Here is a 27,807-nt window from a genome sequence, read left to right on the forward strand (position 1 = left end):
TAGCAACTTTTTCAAAACAAGCCTTCTAGGTGTTTAAAACATCTGGATCTGAAAGTTTCTCAGGTGCAATTTACCATGCAATTTTCACTGCTTTGAAAAAAGATGAAATAAGATATAGAATTACCCAAGCTTTTAATAGGTTATGTGCCATTAACTCCACAGTCAATTTGATATAAGCTTTTTTCATATCACACTCTGATTGTAACTGATGGATTACTCTGAAGTGCACAAACTTTTAATGAGATTATGTGTTTAAAAGCTTTGAAGTGCACTTTTCTTGATGCCAGTGGTTTGACCTTAAATAACAAGGAAACAATTAAAACACTGTTTAATGGTGGGACCTTTCCTCATTATTATTTTTTAAAAAATATGGAGCACCTTTGGGCAGTGCTACTTTCTACATTAAGATACCATACTTTTCTATGTATTAGGTGAGGGTTTTTTACTCTCAAATAAAGTAAAAAATGGGGGGGGGGGTCGTCTTATACCTGGGTAGTGCAGGGTGGGGTGGGCGATTGGTTGCACCTGCAAACAGGATCTAGCAATTGGGTGGGTGAATGATGTCTCCTGCAAGGGCTGCTTTGGATTGGCTGCCGCTTCAGCAATTTGGCTTGCGTTGTTTGTGATTCCCCCCCAAGTGATGGGAAGCGCAGAAGCAGCTAAGGAATTGTGCATGTGTGCGCACACTTTCTCCAGTCAAAATCTTCCCATTCCAAAGAAGCTTTTCCTGGAGGGGAAGGAGAAGGGAGTTCAGATGCACACATTTATCTATAAATGTAATGTTAGGCTCTGAATTGGTGTTGCATGCTTTGTTTGTTGTCAGACTTTGAACACAAATTTTCCAGATCTTTTCTTAAATTATGTCATATTGTATAACTGTTCTTCACTTGAGCTTTAACTAGCATTAACATTTCTGCCCATGTGTTTTTGTGTTATGTGCAACTTACTTCTACTGGAGTGTTTAATTAACTGGGGGGGGGGGTACACATCAAAACAGGTTTTAAGGAAAGAGCTAATGCAAATTAATGTAATTTACTTGAAAGTCTTGGAACTAGCATTTTTTTTGCAAACAATATATTTTTTGAAGTCCTATTTGGAGCTGTCAAAATATACTTCATTGGAGAGCCATGGCTGTTCCATTTTAGAACAGGAAAACAAAATGAGCATGCCATTATGCGAAAAATAACTAAATTTGCAGATAGCCATGCTAGTTTATCAAAAGAAATGTAAAAGCAACAGTATCGTAGTAGCTTTTATTCAGAAAATTCAAATATCAGCAAATACAAAGCAAGCTTTCATTTTTAAAGAATTCAGCTAGGTGCTAAGCTTTAAAAAAGAAAGGGAGAGTATAGGATAGGATAGAAGAAAATGAACTTTTTGAGCATGATGGGTGGAATTAAAGTGTCTATAACATCAAAATGTAGCATGTCAATTGTTATATAAACCTACATTAGATCATGCTCAAAATCTACAAAACACTGTTCCGTCTTGCTACAGCATGCAGACTTGCGGGGGGAGGTATTTTAATCATGCTCTCAAACAGAGGCTTTTAGATAAACAGAACTTATTCATGCTGCACATAGTTAAAACTATGGAATTTACTCCCACAGGAGGAAAGATTAAAAGAGGATTAGATAAATTAATGGAGGAGAAGACTATCAATGACTACTAGCTATGATAGCTGTGTTCTGCCTCCACAGTTCGAGGCAGCAATATTCTGAATGGCCACTGCTAGAAACAACAGGAGGGGAGAGTGCTTTTGTGTTTGAATCTTGCTTGCTGGTTTCTCACAGGTATCTGGTTAGCCACTGTGAGAACAGAATGTTGGACTAGATGGGCCACTGTACTTGATGGGTCATTAGCCTGACCCAGCAGGCTCAAACTGGTTCTCTTAAACTGGTCCACAAGCCACCAGGTGATCCATGTAAAGGTTGCAGAAAAGTTGAGGATATCTGTATTTTGCACTTACAGTGGTGCCTCGCTAGACAAAAATAATTCGTTCTGCGAGTATTTTCATCTAGCGATTTTTTCGTCTAGTGAAGCACCAATGCAAACCATGGTTTTCACTAGACGGGGAAATTTTTTTTCCCGTCTTGCGAGGCAGCCCCATAGACAAATTTGTCTTGCGGGGCAGCCTTCCGCTAGACGAATGCCTTCGTCTAGCGGGTTTTTCGTCTAGCGAGGCATTCATCTAGCGGGGCACCACTGTATTCATTTTTTGTTTTGATCAGAGCCATATTTATCAATAAGGCCAACAAGGCCATGGCTTAAAGCATCATAATACAGCGCTGTTTTTAACAGTGTCAATCTGGAATACAAAAAAGTGCAAGTTGAAACTTCCAGAAATTTTCAAGCACAAAGGTGTTCAGAACCGCTGCCCTAGAACCATATTTTTTCCTCCCTACCCTGGCCTTTTTTTTGCTGAACATCTAGCAGCTCAGTGAAAGTCCTGGGAAACTTGAAAGCATTCCCACTTCCTTGTGATATTTTGGTTGACTCTGATAAAAGTTATTATACCACAGTTGCTTTGGGATTTAACTAAATTAGATTTAAATTCATGGGAAATGTCTTTTTTGGAATATTGGTAATGTAAAGCATATTCACCTATGGATGTAAACATATATTTATGTTTCTATAAAAGCTAGATACTCTGTAGGAATTAATATTCCAATTTGAGAAAATGGAAACTAGGGGATTTCTAACAAGTCATATGACTGTTACATATGAAGGACATCTTTTAATTTATGTTTAATGGTATACATGGCTGGCTTCTTTGCTAAATTTCCTCAAAGGAATTGGGGCCTTGACAGATAAAGTTTTACTGTGATTATAAATATGAATCAGAAATTCATCATGTTGCACTATATAATTAAATAACATTTATCAGCTGAGTAATACACACTACTAGTCTGTAGCTGCTGCTGTACCTTAGAGCAAATTCAATTATCATGATTAAATAATGGGTGCTGCAGAATCTTAATTATTGACATGCTAGTCAGTCATTTACAATCTATTTTTAAAGCACAGTGTGTTTCATCCTGAAACATCAAATATGTTTCTACATCACTTTAATACTGGGGTACAGGTATAGCTATCTGAATTCCTTGTTCCTGATTTATTTATTGTCCTGTGTTTCCTCTGCATTATGCTTCATCAGTCTGCCCAAAATAGTCCTAATCCTGAAGCACTCTGCAACCCTCCATTAAGTGTGTAAAGAGATGATCCTCGCTTCTTGCTCCCTCATATCAGAATGTTTTGGGCCCATTTCACAAAACAGTGTTCTGTGCAGCTTCCAGCATTTCCCCTGGAAATTGTGGGGAATATTTAAGAAAGCCCCAGTGAAATGGGACTGAATGTTGTTCAGTCAGTGCCTATCATTCCTCTATCCAGCGCTCACTTTCTCCTTTTGCAAATTTAAATCCTAACTCCCATATAGAATCAAAGAAGTATGAAGATGGAAGGCACCCTGAGGGTCATCCAGTCCAATCCCCTGCAATATGTCCGATGATCTGATTGCATATAAGGATAGGTTTTATGAAACCATGGTTAAACTGCAGTGCTGTTATTTGAACAGAAGAAGTTCCTTCCACATAAGAAGCCAAAATTACATGTCTATATTGGCTCATGCCTGAATATTAGGATATGTTTAAGACCTTGTTTCTATCAAACTGGTTGCTAGTCTTAAAGCAAGGTCAAAAGGGAGGCTATGGAAGCATTTTGCAATAAGCAATTGCAACAGTTCCGTATTTTGGCCTGCCAAGGAATCTGAATGTACGCAAGTCCAGTAAACAGTGAATTAATGTAGCTTCTGAGTCATAAACAGCACTGCTAAATCCTCTCCTGCTCAAGTAAAAATATTTAAAGAAAAAGCTATGAACTTTTGAACACAATGATGCAATACGTATTTGCTAAACTGGATTAAAAGTATAACATTTTAAGAGTGCTTCTCAAAAATATTTGAGTTGGGGTAGATGGAACAAATATTTATTTCAATTTTAATCTCCTTAAAATCAGTTATGCCATGTGTATAAGTATGAAACCAGTTTTTTCAACCTCCAGTATCTAGCTGCATTTTATGATGAAACCAATAAAGGATTGAAGCTAACAAACTGTTACTAATTTTGCCTCCTGCTCTCTGATTACCTGTGATCTTCAACCACCAATAATCTGCTGCTGGCTTCCAGTATTTCTAACATTGCAGTGATTACTCTAAAACTGAACCACCTAAACCTTCATTCTGCTTTTGTCTGCGGCTGCTTCCACTTTTGCCTTGCAAAAAACTAAGGCACTTCGAATCCCTGAACGACAGGAGACAGAAAGCCATCCATTATGAAGCTTAAGCTAGGACTACGCATCTTTCTCTTGCTTCCTGTGTACTTGTTGATAAATCTGTACAGTGCCCTTATATTCATTCCGTGGTATTTTCTTACAAATGCTAAGAAGAAAAAAGCTATGGCGAAGCGATTAAAAGCTAAACCCATCTCGGACAGTCCTGGAAGCCCATACAGAGCCATTTCACATCTTGAGTCATTAGCCACTATAGACTTGCCTGGAGCAGACACTTTGGACAAATTGTTTGACCATGCTGTAGCAAAATTTGGGAAAAAAGACTGTCTTGGAACAAGAGAGATCCTGAGTGAGGAGAATGAAATACAGCCCCATGGAAAAGTATTTAAGAAGGTAATAACATTGGTAAATGTTTAAACACCATTAATAAGGTATTTTTAAAAGGTTGATACTGTCTTAAATATCTTACTTGCAATGAATTGGGATCATTTTTTAAAGCACTTGGTATGTTTAGAGTGTCTTTTGAAATCTATGCACTTTATTATTTGTTATACTATTCAAATAGTAAGTTCAGGTTCTTTAAAAAAACAAATACTTTTTTTGTTAAATTAGTAATAAATAGGTCAATGCTCATTTCAAAAGGCATCACCCACTGTTAAGTTACTTTGTCAAGCAAACATAGATATGAAGTTTAATACTTGTTCCAAGTATTGGAACTACGTGCTTCTGTCTGAAGATATTTACTTTGTATGTATTTCTGTGGCATTTCTATTGCCATGTGAATTGTTGGCTGCTAATCAAGGGAGAGGATTCTAAAATACTTCAGAGAACAATGTTATTGAACAAGCTGTATTTATTGATATAGTAGGAAAATGTAGTATTTGCACAGACACCTTACTGGGCAGGTTTTTTAGCACTACAAGCACAGCTGGCCTATTTTGAAAGTTACCTGCATTTCTTTTAGACCAACATTGTGGCTGACAATGATGAATAAAATATTTAGATTTTAGGCACTCTTGTTCTAGTGAGTACTGTCTCGTGTTATATTGATCAAGTTATTCAACAGTATATTTTACTTATTTATTTAGGAGCCTACTAATCAAAGTTATTGTATATTAAACAATGTGTTTTACTCTTTAACCAGCTGATCTTAGGAAACTATAGGTGGCTAAACTATGAGGAAACTAACCAGAAACTGAACAACTTTGGGAGTGGATTAGTTGCACTTGGGCTAAAACCAAAGAGCACAGTTGCTATTTTCTGCGAAACCCGAACTGAATGGATGATTGCAGCACAAACCTGTTTTCGATACAGCTTTCCTCGTGAGTATTGATGCTTTATCTGGCATATATGAGCAAGTTTGTGGAAAAATAGGACTATGATCCCCAGGTTCCTTGTTCCCTCCTTTCCCAGTCCTATATTTCCCCCCTCACTGCAATGTTATCTCCTAGTTATCAAAACAGGTATGTAACTTTAAAATACAATGCCAGAGTTTGCTGTCCATGATGTTTCTGTGTAAAACTCAAATGTACACAAGAGTAAGCACAGTCGTCATTTGGAAGACTCATGATTTGCATGAATATTCACTGTATTTTTCTTACAAACTTCAGAATTTTGCATAGATATGTCAGGTTTATTCCACTTTGGGATAGTGGTGTTTTTTTGCAGTAGATGTGAAACATAAAATGAAGATGAAAAACCAAAATGCTTTTACTCATTCTTCAATGCGAAATAATTGATGGCTAGAAAATACAGATTTGGTTTTAGCTTTTATTTTTTAAGCAATTTCCCCCTTTCTGTTAAACAGTTGTTACTTTATACGCGACCCTTGGAGAAGATGCAGTAACCTATGGACTGAACGAATCTGGAGCATCTTATCTAATCACTAGCACAGACCTTTTAGAAGGCAAACTCAAGGTAAGTCTTGATGAGATATCTTCATTTGGTATAAATAATAGTAATCTTGCAAAAGATATGGGTTGGGTTGTTGTTATGTTTCATGGAAAACTAATTCAACATTAGGCTGAAATTCTGGAGATCGTGTGGACTAACTTGTGGCTATGTGTATTTTGCAGTGGGGCTGCAAAGTATTGTCTTGGCTCATAAATCAGTGGGACTCTCAATAAATTCCCTTCATTGAAATTATTTGAAAATTCTAAACAAACAAGTAGCATATTGACCACCATGATTTGGGCACAAAGCTGGAAAGCCAAAGTACAAACATTATTGATAGCTTCTCTACCTTTTGTGGAATGTTCATCTGAAGGTTTTCATAGTTCTAGTATGAACCAATATATAAAAATATGCTTCCATTTGGACTGTGTGTTTAATGGCTGCAGGTAAGGGGAGTAGGTTTTTAAAGCACTGATACTAGCCCAAACCATCATAAGGATAGAGGTATCAAAATAAACAGGCAATATGTTAAGATCCTGTGCTGTACACTGTGTAATCAACCTTCAAATATTTCTTCATCAGAATGTTTTGTCAGAAATCCCCTGCCTCAGACATATCATTTATGTGGACAAGAAGACTATCAATAAGTCAGACTATCCTGAAACACTAGAGATCCTTAGCATGCAAGCAGTAGAAGAACTGGGAGCCAAATCAGAAAACTGTAAGTGGACTAAGTGAAAGGCTAGCACAGCTGCTTAAAGTTATGAAACACTTCTTTCACTATAGTAAGCAAAGTTGTAAATATATGTTAATCATAGGGAAGAAGTATGAAACTGTAAGCTGTTTAAAATATAAGCTTCTCCCTCAATATTGTATGCTCATGTGTATTTATTTAAAATACTTCTAGCCCATCCTTCATCTATATCAGAATAGAAAACTCTTTTCAGCCCAGGAGACACATTACCTTATGGGCAACTTTCTGGGAGCCACATATCTATGTTGGTGGGGCCAGGTGCAAAAGTGGGCAAAGCAATGGTGTGACTCTTACCCTTGTACAGTATCTTACATTCTAGCCATGAGGTTTCTATAACTACCACACATCTCTTCAGCCTCCTTTCAGGCAAGCAGCATTATCACAGTTCAGTAACACATTTCAGCCCAGGATAAATGAGTAAAGGAAGGTTTGGCCTGTGGGATGGGTGCGGCCTGGAGAGTATCCCAAGGGCCAGATAGAGAAGGCCACATTTGGCCCCTGGGCTTGCAGTTGGTTCGCCAACACCGATCTCTATAGATATGAGGGTGAAGTACAATATATACTGTACAGTACATAATAGAAACAAGCCATAAAATAATCTTATAAAACCTTGCATCTGAATAAATAGAAGCAGATAAAATCAAAGTACAGTAGCAGGTAAGATCAAACTATCAAACTCTTAAAATGCTGGGTCAAGTAAGTCCTTACATGCTGCTGAAATAATAACAATGTCACCACCAGTTGCACTGCTAAAGAGGGGGCATTCCACAGGCACTCTAGATTGGCGATTCTCATTCCAGTGAGCAGAGTATTAAAATTTTGATAATGCAATATTCCAGGGATGGGGTCCCATTTGGTCCACCAGGCTGCCAAATTTTCCAAAAACCATGTTCACCTCTCCCATATTGATGCCATATGTGAAGTTGTATGTAGGACAGGTAGATATGTGGCTGGATCAGCTGCAGAAAGCAGGACTGAACTCCCTGTGCAGGGATTTTAATTCTGCCTGGTCGCTGTCTCCCTCAATTTCCACCTCTAAAGCTTTGGTCCGTGGACAGAATTACTACTCCAGGGTATATTCCATACTTGTCCTGTTCTGCTCCCACATATGAGCCCACAAGGCAAGGCAAGATTGGTTCTCACAGCACCAAGGAGGACTAGTGAACAATCTGTTCTGACGGGTTGGAAGTGAATTGAAACCTCTTGTGCCTTTGCCTCCAATCCACCTCTGTTCTTTCCTTCTTGAGGACTAGAGTTTTCTTAAAAGACTAATTCTCTGGCCTGAAGACAGACACATCTCCTCCAGTTCATGGCTTATCACCTTGTGTAATCCTTGTGGCACTAAAGTAGTGAGGTAGTGAGAGAAGCATGCAGGCCCTCAGGCCCAGGAAATACACCTATAAGAATACTAGATTTGGTTTTATTTCGGTCCTCCTGCTATAGGAGCTAGTTCAATGGGCTCCTGCCTGCAAGCCTCAAATTAAGTGGTCCTAGCATCAGGCTCAAAGCCCAGGAATCTGGTCTGGTTCCTTTGCTAGTGACACTGTAGCCTCTGACCTGGTGCGCTGGTCACTGCTGGATTCCAGGTTCACAGCACCACTCACATTCATTTTAAAACTTGCCTCATAACAGTCACCTTCAGTGGAAGAGCTTTATCCTGTTCCTCTGTGCCTGCATTGGAGCAAAGCATCAGGAAGACAGCTGAACCTTCCAGATGTCAGCCATAAGTTGATAGTTCTTTCAAGTCCACCTGAAGCCTCGGCAGAAGGGCAAACAAAGCACCCAGTCAACTAGCTAATTTGTCAATAAAGATGAAGCCTATTTTTCACCCATAGCCAGAACCATGCATCCTGTTCAGCAGGAATAGATATAATGAAAAAGACACCAGCAGGGTATGGATCCCATTCCTGAGAACTATTTGAGCCCTTCTCCAAGCAGGATACTTTTGATTTAACATCAACATAAAAATGGCATGTAGATGTGTCACATATCTTAGTCTTTCACTACTTTCTTCCCAATGAGATTAAAGTTGCTTTGGAAATTTCCATTGCTATAAAGAAGCCCTTCCAATTAGTTCTAAGCTAAGAGACAGAAACTTCTGGGACTTTTTGACCTTTTATAGGAATGCAGATAAGAGTATTCTGGTTTTGGTTTCCCACACAGAGAAAGTACTTATAGTCAAATTTCTTCATAAATTTTGTTTATACCTTGTTTTTCAGCTAAGATTGGCATCCAATATAAAATACAGTTTAAATTCATTTTCTGTGATATACTGACCTGTAATGTTTGTTGCCCCTGATCTTTTTTCTAGTAAATATCTCTCCAAGTCGACCTACTGCCACAGATATGGCCTTAGTAATGTACACCAGTGGCTCCACTGGGAAACCTAAAGGAGTGATGATGATGCATAAAAACTTGATAGCTGGAATGACAGGGCAGTGTGAACGGATACCAGGGTTGGGGTAAGCATTTCCTGTTTTTCAAAGATGTATGTCAAAAACTCAAACTCCATTTTTAAAGACAACACTATCTTTCTGTAATCATTTATAGTGCAATCCCGCTTTCTCCCCATGGAGGATCAGGGCACAGCAGCATACCTGTCAACAGCGTGGCAACCAGAGGAATTGGGCCAATTAATGCCTTTTTTGGTGCTTCCTCTCACCTGTCATTTAGCAATGATTAAAGTTAATGTGGGAGGGTGGCACTTGCTGTTAACTGCAGCTACAGATGGACAAGCAAGGTGGGAGGGCAGAGAGGATTAGGTTGGCCCATTCTAAACCCTCTTCCTATCCCTTTCCATTCCTTCCTCTATGTGTTTTTACATCCTGCCCCCAGCAGATAGGGGGATTGCACTCTGGCTGAATCATTAGCATGAGACTTAACTGACAAGGACTAGAATGGGTTAAACAGAACAGTGTTCAAAAGAAGAGATAAATTTGTATAAGATAAAAGTTATGTGCTTTTCCTAAGAAATGTTATTTATGGATCCTGGGTTCATACTTTGGCTATTTACCTGCTTCTTACTGGATTATAACATTGCACCTTGGACAGGATCATTCTAAGGCTTTACTATAGCAACAGTAGTGATAGAATATTTAACTCTGGTGCTGCTAAAGTTAAGGGGGAGACATAGGAGTGGAAAACAAATAAACCCTTTATAAAACAGAGGTCTGAGATGTTTGAATACCAGTCTGAGGATTTTGTAATAGACTTTTTGGGCATCATATATGGGGCCCCACCAAACTGCTAGATAAGTGGGGAAACCTAAGTGCTGGTGGCTGATACTTCACCAGTATTTTGGAAATTGGGTACATCCTGGAACTGACATGAATGCACCAAAGGGAAGGTTTCTTTTTTTTATTGCCTGGAAGACTATTGGTGAGGAAGTGGGAGAATAGAAACAGACTTTAAATGGAAACCTGTTGTAGCCTTAAGAAGGACAATAATAATACCACAGTAGAAACCTATTTTAACCTGATGTCTCCAAGCTAGAGAGAATGCTCTGCTTGGAAAATAATTGACAAGTCCAGGAAGTTGAATAGTAGGTACAAAATTCTTTCCATTGGTGTGATGTTTTTAAAGCTTTCATCTGTTAAGTAATCTAATTGGCCTGGCTGTATGTTAGAGAACATAGATCCCAGAAGCCCCCAATTATGAAAAAAGAATGTAGAATAAAAACTGTTTTCTGTGCTTTATAAAAAGAGGATTAGACAAATTCATGGAGGGCAAAGCTATCGGACGTTAGTCTCCCAAATGGCTATGTTATACCTCCACTTCAGAGGCAGTATGCCTCTGAACAAGAATTGCTGGGAATCACTGGTGGAGGAAGTGCTGCTGCACTAAAGATATGCATGCAGGCTTCCTATGGATATTTGGTTGGCTACTTTGAGAACAGAGTGCTGGACTGGATGGGCCTTTGACCTGATCCAGCAGGGCTCTTTTTAAGTTCAGATAACCTGCATGCTATACTGAAGCACATAATTTTTCTCCTTTAGACCCAAGGACACATACATTGGCTATTTGCCTCTGGCTCATGTATTAGAACTGACAGCAGAAATTTCCTGTATTACTTACGGCTGCAGGATTGGATATTCCTCTCCTCTCACACTATCAGACCAGGTAAGCAAATGCATTGACCTCTTCTGTTGGTTGTTCACAAAGAAAGAAATGCATTAACATTCAGTTGAATTAACACAACAGTTGTGAATAGCGTGGAGATGATTAGCAATCCTAGACTCGCCACATTGAAATGTTCAAAGCGCAGTAGTGGCTAGTGTAGGAAAGTGTAACACCCAAAAAGGCACTCAGGAAACCTTGCTCAGGAAACTGGTTTTAGAAAATTCTAGTTAAACAGCATGATCCATCCCTCACCACCCATAGTAATCTTTAGGATCAACTTTACAACTACCGTAAATAAAAAGAATTGTACCCATCCATAGCACTTTTAACAGCCTGCCCACATATATGTGTATATAATAGAGTATCTTGAACAGGCAAGCCCATCAGTTGCTTACCCTGATGCACTATAATATGTTGAACATGCAATAAATAATATTTACCTTGCTCACGAACTGAATAATTTTAGCATGCACAGATCTGTGATGTCAGAAAAAGTTTTGCAGCTCCCTTATTGTGTGAATAAATGGATTTAAGCTACGTTTCAAAGAGCACCACTCCCCAATATTTTGTCTCAATAGTTAGTTGCATCAAGGCCTGCAGATAACCACATACAACATTGCTGTTTCTTTTAGTATTGAAAAATGTATTGTTAATGGGCTTCCTTGTATTTTTGAGGTTCATTCTCTTTCACTGAATGGAATAAAGTAATTGTTTTTGGAATGTGGCAGTCTTTGGGCTATTAATGTACTTTTAACCGGGATTCTCATACTCTTTTCTTACAGTCAAGTAAAATTAAAAAGGGAAGCAAAGGAGATTGTTCTATTTTGAAACCAACATTGATGGCAGCTGTGCCTGTAAGTATGGGTTGGGACAAGTGGCTAATAAAATACTTTCATTTTCCATATCTTTTAAAAAATAATATTTATTCAGTTTTCCAATTTAACAATCCAATAAAGGCCACATTAAAGACATTCCGAATGACAAAATAATCAAATAGTCCAAATATTAAACCAAATCATAAATCTTTGTTTGACTTCCCATGCTCTGAGGTCGGAGGATTGCCATCATCTCACATTTGCGCTGCTTTCTTAATTAGTCCAGGTGGTTCCCATAAATCAATCCGATGTTAATCCTTCGTTCGTTTTCACAGCCTCTGAGTTCATCCAGAAAGCAAGTTATATAAAAACAGTATGTTTCTGTGTGGGTGTTTATTTTCTTTCACTTTCACTTCTTCACACCAGATGTTATCCAATACAACACGTCCCAAAATGGAGGAAATCTGGCTTTCTACCAATTGTTACAGGCATATGTCCAAACCTTTCCGTTTTGTCTCATATCATACCAAAACAGAAAAGCCTGTACTTTGGCTATAAGCCTCAATTCCCATCTTCCGCTCTTAACAGTCCCATGAGAATTAATTGCAAGTTCGTAAATCTTTTCCACACAGTTAATAATTAGATCAAAATTATATCAGTATTGCAATACAGTACAGTCTCACTTGTGTACATAATCGGTATTCAGATTTTCCAGGGGGATTTGCCAAGTAAAATAGCAAATATGCAGTATATCAAAAAGAAACAAAGGTGGCTCCCTCCCCCCACTTTCCGTTCCGACATACCAGTTTCATAGTAAAGATAATCTCTCTTCCACTCGATTCCTTTAGCTCCTCAGTGGCTGAATCAGTTGGCAGAGTAGTTTATCTCATCTCAGAGCATGCCCGTTAATTAAGTCCGAATTATCATCTTAAAAAACAGGAGTTTGTTCGCTCATGGTGGCGACTTTGGAGAGTTGCCAAAGAGACACACAGTGTTTTCCACTCAGCACCCCCTGCCCCCTCATTCCTACCAGATTCGGGGGCAGGTGTTGGGCAGTTACGGGTGAAGCTGCCCCCCCCTGCCCTGGGGGGTTGGGAGGATGATTACTTCCATTTCATCCTCAAAATATCATATGCAAAACGGCAGAGATGTAATCAACAGGCTCTGCCGTGGCAAGCCAAAGCAGAAGTCTCCTTTTATTTTCCATATCATTCACTCCCAACAGCCTCAACACTAAGAAGTAGAGTGAATCTGTATGGTAACTTTTTTATTTTAATTTAGTAGTTAAAAGGTACAGTAACATATCTTCCCCAATAAATGTACATAGGATTGCAATCATTCATATATATATACATATATATATATATTACATTTTAGAATTATATTTGGTCCTTGAGTCTGGTATATTTGAGTGCATGATTGAGTGCAAATAATCCATGCTACTATAGATAAGTTAGGTTGCCTATATTCAACAGCAACAGTCAGCTATGTAAATTATTAGCCGCTAAGATAAGTGTCTTCTTTCCCTGCCGCCACAAAACATTGTGTTTTTAACCAGCAATTGAGGCTGCAAAACTATGTCCACTTTCCTAAGAGTAGGCTCCGTTGTATTTTACTGGGATTTGCTTCTGAATAGATATGTACATGACTGCACTGTGAAAGACCTAATGCAAGCTATGGAAGAAAGTCCAACTTGCAGGAAAAGAACTTACTTCATAAGTTTGATGAGTGTCCCATAAGTCTGACTCATATAAGTAGCATGCTCAGAAAATAAACAAAAATCAGTGCTGGGGCAATTGGAAAACGTCTTTATGAGTTGTTTTTTCACAAAAAGAAAAGAATGGGGTGGATAGAACTGCAGACCTTGAAGGTTGTCTTCAGATACTATAGTGATGCAAATTAGATACTGCTGTAACTATTTCTTAAACATTCAAAACCGACTTCCGGTTAGGTGCCGGTCAATGGCGGACGGGAGTCCGATGGCTCCGTCCTCCGTCAGGCTTTAGGGACTTCTGTGCCTGCGCCACGGGTCCCTTAAAGCCACGGGAAGAGCGTCCCGTGGACCTGAGCTTCGTGGGTCCCAGACGTGCCGTCTCCGTTCCCGATTGACCCTCGTAAGGGGGAAAATCGGGTGAACGGAGCGCCGGCACGGGACTGAAGAAGCGTCTGCCTGCGGAGGATCAAAGCAGCGATCCCGCCAGACTCGAGCACCCGGCACTTCCTGCAAAGAGACTTCCAAAGAAACTCTGTAAGTTAAAAATTGGATCATTTTTACAAGATTTAAGAGCACTGCTTGCAGAGGAATTGTAAAAGGAAGCCTGTTCCCTTTGAACTGTTTGCGCGAGCTTGGTAGCGCTAAAAGATCAAAGCCGCGACTAACGGAAAAGTTTTGCGAACTTTTTAAAAGTTGATTAAAAGTTATTTAAAGGATGCTTAAAGACTTAAAAACAGTTGATATGGCAAAAGAAGATGCCCCTCACCCTCTGGATTAGGATTCCGGGTCAGTAGCGGGCTGTAATACATTGTTGCCATTTTTTCTTTGTTGGTGTTTCAGTGACTGTTTACCAGTGGAGACATTTTGACTTTTTTGTAACCAGTTACAAGTTACTTTGTGGACTTTGGTGGTAACACTGCAAGCTAGGAACTGTGACTGACTTGGGCTATTTGAAAATAGACTCTTCTTGGCTTTAAGGAATTTATATTTTGGAAAATCAAAACCCTTTGCCTAAAAGTTGGACTTTCAGGACTGGTGTGGGCTCCTGGCTCAGCAGCCTCTTTGTTCTCAGGACTGAGCTGCTGGCCACCTGGTGTTTATTTTTGGGACTGTTGGCCTTCTGCTGTGAATGTCTGAGATTGTTACTACAGAAACTGGAGTGACCTTGAGATTACAGCTGCAGAGCCCACAAGGAATGGAACTTAGATCTAAAGGAACTGGCTCTGAAAAAAGAAAAGGCTCTGTTTCCCTTACTCTACAGGAACAAATGGAGAAACTAGTTGTCAGCGTTGCAGAAATTGCAGCAGGATTGAAAAGCGTGACTGATGGATTGAAGCAAACACAAGACCAAGTTTCTTCAGGAAATACAGCAGTGAATTCAGCAATAGAAAAATTACAAGCTGATATAAAAGCTGATATTAAAAATTCTACGCAGACCCTAGAAAAATCTATTGGACAAATTGAGGAGAACGTAAGGAAGAACAGAGAAGAGATTAATAGGATTGGGCAAGAGGTGGCCACCTTGAAAAAGGACTCAGAGGAAATTAAAGTGGTCAAGGAAAAAATAAAAAAGGTGGAGGAAAAACTGGACAATTTAGATTTGGAACAGATAGAGAATATTGGAACACGACAGAGGTCTGTGGAAGAGTCCCTTGCGTTTCTGCAACTACATCAAAGAGAGGGCAACATCCGCCTAAGAAATCTTCCAGAAGTGGAAGGAGAAGATTTAAAAGACTACATAGTGAAGCTATTCTCAGGATTTTGGGAGATAGAAGAAATTAACGTCTCAGCGCGCATAGTGAAGGCCTTCAGATTTGGTCCAAGAGGTTCCAGAGGAAAGAAAAGTAACAAAACAGTCAGTGACTGTTTGATTGTGTGTCACGATCGACACGATAGAGACTTCTTTCTGGATTGCCATTACAGAAATAACCTGGTGGTAGAACAGAATAAAGTAATTTTTTATAAGGACATCCCCAGATTTTTCCTTGACAAAAGAATTCCTTACAACGATTTGGCAACTGAGCTTAGAAAAAGGAAAATCTCCTTCAGTTGGGAATTTCCAGAAGGCCTGGCATTTACGTTTGAAGGAAAAAAGATAAGAATAAGGTCCCTGGCGGAGAAACAGAAGTTTTTGGACAAGCACCTGGAACAATTTAAAGGCACACCACTCGACCCAGCACAATTCCACAGGTTCCCAGAGGTACTTCCACCACCGCCGGGACCACCACCAAGTCTACCAAGTCCAGGCAAGGATCCAGAGGAAGACAAGAAAGGAGAAGCAACTGGAGGAGAAGACTAGAGAAAGGAAAATGGCGCTCAAGTTGATGACATGGAATGTCCGGGGATTGAACCAGAGACCAAAGAGACGCAGAGTGTTTTACAGCATAGAAAAGAAGAATCTGGATATAATATGTCTACAGGAAACCCACATAGTTCGGCGTCACAGAAGATTGTTACAGAACAAAAAATTAGGCCAAGAATTCATATCATCGGACAAGGTCAAGAAGAGAGGAGTAGTGATTTACGCAAAGGAGAAATATAGCCCAAGACAGCTATTTAAAGATGAAGAAGGGAGATATATCGCAATTGAAATTAACGTACAAGGCGAAAAATTTTTAATTCTGGGACTCTACGCACCAAATGATGGAAAGTCGATTTTTTACAAAAAAATCCATGACTTGCTGTTGGATTATTTGGACTATAAGGTAGTTTGCCTTGGAGACTTTAATGGGGCAGTTTCCACATTAATGGACAGATCTCAAAGAACAAAATTAACAAATGATGGGAAACTCCCAAAGACTTTCTTTGAAATGGTGGACAATTTGAACTTGGTAGATGCTTGGAGATTAAAAAATCCCACAGAAACAGAGGCAACGTACTTTAGTGAATCTCAGCAGTCATGGTCGAGGATAGACTACGTCTGGATCTCGAATGAATTGGCTCCAAAACTACAAAAAGCAGAAATCGGTCCCAAAACGCTTTCAGACCACAATCCGGTACAGGTAAACCTAAAAATGATTTCCAAGGACTCTTTTAGGTGGAGAATGGATGATGCATTGATGAGAGATACCAAGCTAGTAGAAAGAGCGGCGAAAAAGATGAAAGAATATTTTCAAATCAACTGGAACTCAGATGTGGAGAAAAGGATTGCCTGGGATGCAAGTAAGGCGGTAATGAGAGGATTCCTCATTAGTGAAAAGGCAAAAAAGAAGAAACAACAAAGTGCAGAGATGGAGAGACTATTGAAATTAATCAAAGAAAAGGAAAAAGAACTAAGAGGACATCCTAGATGTGTTAAAATTCAAAAAGAAATCAAATATTTGCAATCCCAATACGCCAATATTATGAATCAAGATATCGAATGGAAAGTGAAAATGATGAAACAAAGAACATTTGAATCTGCAAATAAATGTGGAAAACTACTAGCTTGGCAATTAAAGAAAAGACAAAAGGCAAATGTCATCAGTAAATTGGTAGTAAATGGAAAAAATGTAGAGAAACCGGAGGAAATCAGATGGTGTTTTCAGAGATTCTATAAACAACTGTACAAGGAGGAGAAGATAGATGACGCAGAGATAGACCGATTCCTGGAGAAGAATGGATTGCAAAAGGTCCCAGAGGAAAAACTAATAACTCTCAACCACCCAATAACGACACAAGAAATAGAAGATGCAATAAACAACATGCAACTGGGGAAGGCTCCAGGACCGGATGGATTAACAGCAAAATATTACAAGACATTGAAAGACTGGCTATCACAGCCGTTAAGAGAAACTTGCAATAGAATACTAGAAGGAGATAGGGCACCAGAGACGTGGAAAGAAGCCTTTATCACACTGATCTTAAAACCAGATACTGATAAGACTTTAATGAAAAACTATCGTCCAATATCCCTTTTGAATGTGGATTATAAAATCTTTGCAAATGTTTTGGCTACAAGGTTGAAAAGAGTGTTGAAAGATTATATACATAGAGACCAAGCAGGTTTCTTGCCAGGAAGGCAAATAAGTAATAATACGAGGATTATTGTGGATATTTTAGAAAAACTGGAGAGAGACATAAACACAGATGCAGCACTATTGTTTGTTGATGCAGAGAAAGCTTTTGATAAAGTATCTTGGACATTCATGAAAAAGAATTTGGAAAAGATGGGAGTTGGAGAAAAATTTTTAAATGGCATAAAGGCCATTTATACAGAACAAAGAGCAAAAGTTATTGTAAACAGTGTGATATCGGAGGAGATCGAAGTAGAGAAAGGAACAAGACAAGGGTGCCCTATCTCCCCTTTACTTTTTATCACGGTCCTGGAAGTCCTTCTGAATATGATTCGGAAAGATAAACAGACAAAAGGAATTAAAGTGGGAGAGAAGGAATACAAATTACGTGCCTTCGCGGACGATTTGATGCTATCCCTGCAAGAACCAGAAGGCAGTGTCCCCAGAGCCTTGGAATTAATTGAACAATTCGGACTTGTAGCTGGCTTCAAACTAAATAAGCAGAAAACCAAAGTTTTAGGTAAAAATATGAGTGCAGAACAGATCCAAAGAATTCAAGAAGCCACAGGCCTCAATTTTGTTAAATCCGTAAAATATCTAGGTATCAATCTCACAAGTAAGAACTTGAACCTGTATAAGGACAACTATGAAAAACTGTGGATGGAGATAAAAAAAGACATGGAGATTTGGACAAGACTCAAACTGTCGTTAATGGGAAGAATAGCAGTGGTTAAAATGAATGTCCTACCAAGGATGCTGTTTTTATTCCAAGCCATACCAATTTTGGACAAATTAGACTGTTTCAAAAAATGGCAAAAGGACCTATCGAAATTTATATGGCAGGGCAAAAAGCCTAGAATAAAATTCAAGATTTTAACAGACTCTAAAGACAGAGGAGGCTTTGCCCTGCCGGACTTAAGGCTTTACTTTGAAGCTGCGGCCTTTTGCTGGTTAAAGGATTGGTTTAAACTAGACAACGTGGATGTGTTGGACTTGGAGGGACACGATAATATGTTTGGATGGCATGCATACCTTTGGTATGACAAGGCTAAAATCCACAGAACGTTTAAGTCTCATATTGTGAGAAAATCCCTATATCAGGTATGGACTAGATATAAAGACTTGTTTGAGAGAAAGACCCCTAGATGGATCTCCCCAGTGGAGGCCAAGGCATATAAGAGACCGAATATGTCTGCAAACTGGTTAAGATATATGGACATATTGCAGCAGGAAGGGGACTCTTTTAAGCTAAAAAGCTATGATCAAGTAAAAAGTCAGGTCCCCGACTGGCTGCACTATTATCAGGTTTATGAAACATTTAAAATGGACAAAAAAATTGGTTTTCAAGTAGAAAAATCAAAACTGGAAACAGAACTGATAGAATCGAACTTTAAAAACCTTTCCAAAATGTATAATCTTTTGCTAGAGTGGCATACAAAAGATGAACTGGTTAAATCTTCAATGATAGATTGGGCAAAAGATGTCGGACATAACATTATGATGGATGACTGGGAGAGATTGTGGCAAAAAGGTATTAAATTTACTGCTTGTCATGGTTTAAGAGAAAATATAATGAAAATGGTTTATAGATGGTACTTGACACCAGTTAAGATTGCTAAGATGAATACCAAAATGTCAGATGTATGTTGGAAATGTAAACATGCGAAAGGTACCTTTTTTCATATGTGGTGGTTGTGCCCAGTGGTAAGTGCCTTCTGGGACAAGATTTATAATGAGCTTAAGAAGGTAATGAAAGTTACCTTTTGTAAGAAACCAGAGGCATTCCTCCTGAGCATAACCAATGAAGAGATACCCAGTCAGGATAGAGTGTTTTTTATGTATGCCACAACAGCAGCTAGAATTTTATTGGCAAGAACATGGAAAGGTGAAGAGATACCAACGGTGGAGGAATGGCAGATGAAGATGATGGAATACATGGAACTCGCTGAACTGACCGTCAGAATCCGAGACCAGAGGGAGGGGAAGGCGTCGCAGGAGTGGAAAAAATTCAAAGACTATTTGGTTAAATCAGTTAAACTGAATATTTGAGCAGAATTAAACAGAATGTCGGCTTTGGTAGATATGTGTTAGATATGAATGGTAAGAGGAATTGTTGTTATGTGAAAGATGTATGTGTCAAAATATGCTAAGATAGGTCGTTAAGATAAGATACATAGCTATTGAGATATTTGACTAAGAGAAAGCTAAGTATATTAAAATTTGGGTAAAAGTGAATTGAACAATATATAAAGCTACCTTGAAGAAGTATATGTTTTTTGAAGACAGTGGAGGGAACGGGGGAAGTCCCCAAACAGAGAAGTTAGAAACAAGAAATATTTAAAGAAAGATAATGGTTAAGGTTTGTATATGTTTATTTTTATGTTTTTATTGTTGTTATTGTTTTGAATGTTGATTTTGTTTATTGTTGATTATGTTTAATGTTTATTGTGTTTTTATTGATGTATATGCTATGTGTTGTTTTTGTGTTTTGTTCTTCTTTTTCTATTGGAAAATAATAAAATCTTATAAAAAAAAAAAAAATAAATAAACATTCAAAACCAATGTGCTATACTAAAATCTTGTTGAAATAGCATAGCTCAGAGGGAAAGGGAGGAAAGCTCAATTTTTCCATTGTGCATTTCAGCTTGTGCCTACGCAGAATGGCTCCCGGCTAACATTGACCATAAATAGATTAACTAGACTGTACACTAAGCATTGCACAACTAAGGAAAAATTAAGCTGCTTAAAATGAATGAGATTCCTGTTTCCTGTTGCCTTTTTAGATTGCCAGACTGTACTAGTATAAGCAGGAACAGGAATGGTAATTTTTCTCAACACTCACCTTTATAAAAAAATCTTTCTATAGGAAATCATGGACCGAATTTATAAGAATGTTATGAGCAAAGTTCAAGAGATGAACTATATCCAGAAAACACTATTCAAGATAGGATATGACTATAAATTGGAACAAATAAAAAGGGGTTATGATGCACCTCTATGTAATTTGTAAGTATATTTCATATATGTGCCAGTTAATATGTTAAAGCTACAAGTCATTATATAGCTACAAGTAATTATATAAGGAGCAACAATTGAGTAAATGCATTTCTACTAATTTTGTATTCTAAAGAACCAGTGCAAGAAGCATCCCAAATATGGTCCTGTTGCTGTACATCCTCAAGTGTATCAGAATAATTCTTATGCAGGGGTTAATGTATTGCACTTTAGGCTACTGTTCCATTATCATCTAGGTTATGAAACCTTTTTAACCTTTCTACCAGATGAAACATTTGCAGTGCTAGCACTCAACGAAGGGCATAGAGTGGAAGTAAAAACCATAAAGTTTTCTCCTGACATTTCAGTGGGCTTTGGATTGAATGCATTGCAGTCAGAATGTGCACATTTGGATTTGAACTGCACAGTCTAAAGCTGGTTTGAAACACAGCCATTATTATTTGGTGTCATGTAAATATTGCCTCCATTTAGTTTCTTAAAAATGGGATGGCTAGCCACTGCTGTAACAATAGGGTATAATCCAGAGCACATTGTTTGTCAGGAAGGAGATATTGGAATTGCACATACTTGTTTATTAATGCTAGTTTCTTTTCCTTTAAGACTCTTATTTAACAAGGTGAAAGCACTCCTAGGAGGAAATGTACGCATGATGCTTTCAGGAGGAGCACCCCTTTCACCTCAAACACAAAGATTCATGAACATTTGTTTCTGCTGTCCTGTTGGCCAAGGATATGGGTTAACAGAAACCTGTGGAGCAGGGACAATTACTGAAGGTAACAATTTAGGGTTACATCATCTCTGTTTCCAGGAGGTCTGTATGGTTTTCTGCTAAACAACTGAATTAACTTTTCACTGGTTGTTCTTTTATCTAGTCTCCGTAGTTTAATTTACAATGCTTCCAGAGAATCTGTTTGTTGAGCATTCATCTGATTTGTTATCTTAAATTTATGGGTAGGTTATACAATGTTGCATCAAGCAGTTATCTCATGCTTTTCAGTGCATTTTCCCATTGCTTTCTTTACCACAAAAGTCTTACTTTGTTTTATTTTGGAAGTGGGTTTGTTGCACAAGAGCGTCAAACCCACTTTAATTGCATTAGTTGAATTTGCCTGTTTCTGCTTGAATATCATCCAGAAAACAGCAACAGTCTGGAAGCACCTAGAATTTTAAAATGGAAAAACTCTTTTGGCTGCTGTCTTAAATCTTTTCTGATTTTCCTCTAGTTTCTGACTACAGCACTGGCAGAGTAGGGGCTCCTCTAATCTGCTGTGAGATTAAACTGAGAGACTGGCAAGAAGGTAAGAGAGCACTGCATGTCCGGTACAAATTACAGCAGCACTTTCCATTTTTCAGTTAGTAATATAACGCATGTATAAACCCTGAAACACTTAGCAGTCAAACTTACAGACCAATCCTATGCATATTTGTTCAGAAGAAAATCCCAGTTAAATTGAATATGGCTTGCTTAGTAAGCATGTACAAGATGGCTGTGTTAGCTGCAATTGTATGCTCATTTAATGGAAATAAACCCCATAAATTGGGGGGGGGGGGTTGTCTTAATTCTGAGTAACCATGCATAGGCCAGAGTTGGTGTCATCTTCATGCGTGTCATGTAACAGACTCAATTGGCTTAGCATTAAAAGGGGGGGAGCATTGTAGGAATTTTATATTCCAAATAAAGGATGGTATTTTGTTGTCCCTGTGAATTTGGTATCTTGATACAGTTAATCATTGATGTTCACTTCTTCAGTACAGCATTTTATTTTTATATAGCTTTACTGCTTACTTTTATAGCCTGCTTTATAGATGTTTTGCTTTATTTCTCATTGATTGCAGGAAAGCAAGAACTATAATTGTTATTGCTAAATATTTTATATAACTTTTTCAGGAGGCTATACGAACAGAGACCAGCCAAACCCTAGGGGAGAGATTATAATTGGTGGGCCTAATGTCTCAATGGGATACTTCAAAAATGAAGAGAAAACAGCAGAAGATTTCATTGTTGATGAAAATGGTCAACAATGGTTTTGCACTGGAGACATTGGAGAGTTCCATCCTGATGGCTGTCTGCAGATCATAGGTGCCTTATCTTTTTTCTGATTGGGCTGAAGTTCGATACTTAAACATTTAATATCCAATGTGTGTCATACTGGAGAAGATCTGTAGAAATCAGTGGACTTAAATAGCTTCTATTTATTTCAGTGAGTCTACTCTGAATATGATTTGGTTGGATTTCAGTCACCCAATGTATTATGTCTTCCTGTTATACAGTAGTGTGCTAAATTAGAGCCTTAACCAAATTCTGTCTTGCCATACATCTTAACAGAAATTCTTTTAATCTTGCCTTTAAATTTTATGTATACACTTTTGACTTTGGCATTGAACTCATAGTAGAGTCCCTGTTGCAAAGGCAAATCCCTTGTCACTTTGAATAACCAAATGAAAGATCTGATTGTATATTGAGCTTTCTCCTAACACATGGTGTAAATGAAAACATATATCTTGGTGTTTGCTTCACAAATGCAGTGGGACATAGTTCTGAGTAAAGATGTATAGGATCAAATTGCATGCTCTTTCTAAAGCACCATTTCACCCAATTATTTCCCCAGATCGCAAAAAAGATTTGGTGAAGTTGCAGGCAGGAGAATATGTATCACTGGGCAAAGTTGAGGCAGCTCTGAAAAACTGTCCACTTATTGACAATATATGTGCTTATGCCAAAAGGTAGGTTTGTATCAATTTGTGTGCTCACAATTTTGCTTTGCTGGTCTCTGGGAGGCTTTAAAAAAACCCAAATTACTTTGAAAAGCAAAGTAGCATATTTAATTAGAATGAGCCTTGTTCTTTACTATCCAAAGGCTTTCTTACATGGCTATAGAACTGCAGGAGTGGAAATTAGACACAGGGCTGCTTCAACAGGTTTGGAGCTGACACACATGCCTTTCCCTAGCTCAGGTTACAGGTACATTAAGTTGGCACAGAGAAACAGCAGCTGTTAACTCTCTCATAGCTCTGGAAAGAATTGCTGTATTCCAGATAGGTAGCACCTGAATGTCTCCAGCATTTTACAAGTAAAAAAGCAACCCTCTTTTTCTTCTTCTTTAGCCTTTATATAGAAATGAGATAATTAACAGCAACAGACGTTTCCTATAAGTAATAGAAAAACATGGGGCTGTATTTTCCTTTTCATTCTTACTAACACTTCTGTGTTGGAATTGTGTTGAATCTTACATGCACTCCTTTTTTTTCTTTTCAGACCATTAATCAAACGTTGTGATAAATGAGTTGTCTTCAGTGGTTTATATCCAACTAAATTTTACTTAGAGCTGACCTATTGAAATTAATGAACCTTTTAGTTGTTGCCATTAATTTCAATGTGTCTACTCTGAGAAGGACTAGCCTTGGATACAATGCACACTACAGATTTGTAGGATTGGAGTACGTTTCTAGCTAAAGCACATAGGAACATATATTTTTTGCAAAAATAAATAAAAAGTATGATTATGGGTCCTGAATGAATTTCTCCTGCATTCTTTTCTAGTGACCAATCTTATGTCATCAGTTTTGTGGTTCCTAATCAGAAGAAATTAACTGCTCTTGCTGAACAGAAAGGTGCAACTGGCAGCTGGGTGGACATCTGTAACAATCCAACAATGGAATCTGAAGTCCTGAAAGAGATTAAGCAGATGGCTAACAAAAGTAAGCAAACAGCTATTTCTGGGTATCAGAATACCGTTGTAATGATACAAAAGTCAGACCTGCAACAAAATGATGAGCCTATAGCAGGAGTGGAGGACCCTTTTTGGCACAAGAGCCCCATTGAGCCCCATGGGCAAGCTTTCTAACTGGCCCTCAAGACTCTTCCATGCCTTTATTTTGGGGTTTGTTTGTTTTTTAAAATACACCCCTAGAAACCTGTTTTCCCCAAACATAGTGACACTTTCCTCTTGTTTCCATGCTGGTTCTGTTTCTTTGGTTGGCAGGCGGGAAAAGGTTTGGACAAACACATTTTGGTTACTTGCCATAGAAAGTGGGGAATATTGTGTGACTCTGATTGAAATGCTGCCTTTTAGGGATCCAATTTCCCCATCCTCCTCTCCTCCCTTTCATTTTAAAAGAAGTTGTACTGGAATAACCCATGGGAATTTGGTATTCAGCTGTCCAGGACTGCCATCCTTTCCATTCCCAAGATTCCAGCTCCTGGATGCATGCTGAATACACAGCTTACTTGCAACATTGCTGTGCTTCCTTTTACTTGAAACCTGCTGCGTGGTATTTAACGCTATGAACTGTGCCAAGCAGTGTAAGCCTAGTACTCGAGCACTGCAGCATAGCTGTTGTGGGCATAGCAAGAACTGTACTGCAAAGAGAATTCAAATTAAGAGTTTTAGGAAATGGGATTTGATTAAAACCAAAAGCATTAGGAATAAATGCAAAAATGGATCCTGACCTGGGTTCTCTCTCAAAATGTAGTGACTGGATATGCCATAACTGTTCAATAGATTTAAATATATTGATTGCTGGGGGTGGGGAACGGGTAGAAAAAGCAGAATTGCTTCTTGGAATACAGACAGCCCTTTGATCATGTAGGATAAGGTTACCAGACTTTTTTCAGTGAATCTGGGGACACTTTTCAACTTCCTACTAAATAGATGGATTTTGTCAGGGGACTGATTTGTAAATTCGGGGACTGTCCCCAGGAAATGGGGACATCTGGTAACCGTAGGAGCATCATAATTCATTACTCTCCTGCCATCTAGTGGCTATACGTACACCATTTTTTTTCTTAAAAAAACAAAAAACACCTGCAAAACATTTAGGTTTTATTTAATTCAATTCATTTATTTTGCCTCATATTTTTATCAAAATTCTCACAGCAGTTACCAATTCAAGTTTATATTAACATACTATAAACAGTAGAGAAAACATTCTAAAACACCAATTTATACAGTAATGCGTTGACAAAAAACAATGAAATGTAACGAAAGAACATTATGACCATTCCTTTACCCACAGAATAACAAAATTAAATCAATAGTATTAACCATTAAAACACAGGGAAATAAAATAGACTTAACCTAGCACCTGAAACATAACAAGGTTGTGACTCAGTAAACCAACCCCAAGGAGAACATGCCGTAATTAAGGCACCACCGTAGAAAAATCCCTATCCCAGTCACTAACAAGTTGATGCCAAAATGGGGGCAGCTAAAGAAGGGTTTCTTAAAATGTTTTTTAAATGATTAGCATTTCATATGGGAACAGGCGGTCTTTTAATAAGTACTTTCTTAACAAAAACTGGTATATTTTAAATGGGAGCTTTTAAATTAATTTCTTCCACGTTGGCAGTTAACTCATCATAGCTTGCTTGTTCCTACAGCAGTAAAAACAAGTTGTTAACCAATTGCTTCCCAGAAGTCCCAGTTTAATTCATTGTAAGCCAAAACTGGAATTCTTACTTGAAGAAGCATAACACACCGAAATTAATGTTTATTACATTCTGGCAAAATCAATAGCCTTAAATTTATTTCAAAATTTGTTTAAATGTCTTGTTATATTATAATTATAATTTAAAATTAAACATACTTATTGAGTTACATTCCTGCTCACACTTCAAAGCAGAAAAGCAGCACATGAAGCTCTGCTTTCTTAAATTAATTTATACCATACTTTTCTATATTACCTTAAATTGATCCTGTAAACAAACTAGCAACCAGTGAAGATGTCTGAGGATTGGCATAATTTGATCTGATCTGCTGGCCCTAGGCAAAAGCCTGGAAGTAAACCAAATGCTTTGGAGGTTTTTTGTATCGAGTAACCAATATGCATATTTACATTTTTTAAAATAAATAAACTAAAATTCATATAGTCTAGTCAGTTCCCTGGTGTTCCTTGGAAGATTATCGGTGAGGGGTTCTTCAGTGAAATTAGCAGCAATGAGTGACGTTCACTTTAAGAAGAAAAAAACCTACTGCAGTGTGCAACTGCAGGAATGTCTTGGACATATTCTTAGTCACGTGAGTAAAGCCTAACAGATTTGACCTGAAAATGCAGAATCTGCTGCAATGCATGAGGTTTCCATGGCAGGCATTCAGGAGAGCTGTGATGAAGAAACCTGTGGTAAGAGTTCCCTGAAGCTTGAAAATCAGTGTTGTTTCCTGTGTTAATTCTAGGTAGTAAAAGCTCTCTCTTTACTAAACTTCACACAGTTGAATATTTTGTGCAGGCCATGTTCATGAGCACACATCAGTTGAGTATTAAACCACTGTCATGTTTCCTAATCTCCATTTTTCACTCTCTCAAATTGATCCTGCAGTGAAACTTGAAAGATTTGAAATACCAGTCAAAGTGCGGTTAAGCCCAGAGCCCTGGACTCCAGAGACTGGGCTAGTCACAGATGCTTTCAAATTGAAAAGGAAAGAGCTGAAGAACCATTACCTCAACGACATTGAGCGAATGTATGGCGGTAAATAATCTCCAGACATCTCCAGTCAAGATATTGTGCAGGATTCCTTCTAAAACAAAGCAACAAATGTCATTCCCCAAATGCTGGCTATAATTATAAATGGAGAAGTTGCATTTTGTGAAATGCATGAAAGCTACACTTCATTTTTCAAGAAGGAACAGTACTGGCTTCCCGAACTGTACTTTCAAGATGCTGTCCAAATGACTGACTCACTGCCGTAGTTTCATTTGATCACTCCCAGTAAAGAATGGTTGTGTCCATATGAAACTCCCTCACTGGGTAAACCATTGTTTCTATCTTTTTATATTCTGGCTTCCCTTACTCATAAGGAATTAAATCATCTTTAATAATTTCACTGATGATTTTCAAGTGGAGGAAAAAATGAGCTTGTATTTAATTTATGTGTTGTATATGGAAAAACTGAAGAAAGAGTAAGCAGAATGAAGCTTATACTTTCCAGAGTGCTGCTCATAAATCTGCAATCTCAGGTCCTTTGGTAGAGAAAGTAGTTTCTTTTAACTTGACTGTCATTATGAAGAGCTAAGAGACAGAAAAAGATGTGTCTCTCTTGAATGCTACTTTCACACAGCCAAAAACAGATCCACAATGATCCTAGCATGCATCTGCTTTGCACCATGTGTGTGTTTAGTAAACACACAGCAATTTAGTTTATTAAAATGTAACTGATCAGATTTTTTTGGAACAGAAATGTTACCACAGGGTACTGTGGGGTTTTTTTTTATAGTTAA

At 38.2% G+C, this 27,807-nt stretch overlaps 1 protein-coding gene across 2 annotated transcripts in view; it reads left to right on the top strand.

Annotated features, from left to right (window-relative positions):
• Positions 1-27,602, top strand: part of ACSL4 (acyl-CoA synthetase long chain family member 4) — a 51,444-nt gene extending 23,842 nt beyond the window's left edge. The window contains exons 3-16 of one of the 2 annotated variants that reach the window (XM_033138072.1): positions 4,185-4,680; positions 5,432-5,609; positions 6,095-6,204; positions 6,763-6,901; positions 9,246-9,396; positions 10,930-11,053; positions 11,836-11,907; positions 20,444-20,583; positions 21,193-21,365; positions 21,816-21,890; positions 22,481-22,672; positions 23,202-23,316; positions 24,134-24,291; positions 26,909-27,602. In XM_033138072.1, the coding sequence (XP_032993963.1) occupies positions 4,330-4,680; positions 5,432-5,609; positions 6,095-6,204; positions 6,763-6,901; positions 9,246-9,396; positions 10,930-11,053; positions 11,836-11,907; positions 20,444-20,583; positions 21,193-21,365; positions 21,816-21,890; positions 22,481-22,672; positions 23,202-23,316; positions 24,134-24,291; positions 26,909-27,066 (2,136 nt within the window). In that variant the 5' untranslated portion in view covers positions 4,185-4,329 and the 3' untranslated portion in view covers positions 27,067-27,602. The remainder of the gene's footprint in view (positions 1-4,184; positions 4,681-5,431; positions 5,610-6,094; positions 6,205-6,762; positions 6,902-9,245; positions 9,397-10,929; positions 11,054-11,835; positions 11,908-20,443; positions 20,584-21,192; positions 21,366-21,815; positions 21,891-22,480; positions 22,673-23,201; positions 23,317-24,133; positions 24,292-26,908) is intronic. The other variant, XM_033138073.1, reaches the window with a different exon arrangement.
• The last annotated feature ends 205 nt before the right edge of the window (positions 27,603-27,807 follow it).

The sequence above is a fragment of the Lacerta agilis genome, chromosome Z (genome assembly GCF_009819535.1).
Source record: "Lacerta agilis isolate rLacAgi1 chromosome Z, rLacAgi1.pri, whole genome shotgun sequence".
NCBI lineage: Eukaryota > Metazoa > Chordata > Lepidosauria > Squamata > Lacertidae > Lacerta > Lacerta agilis.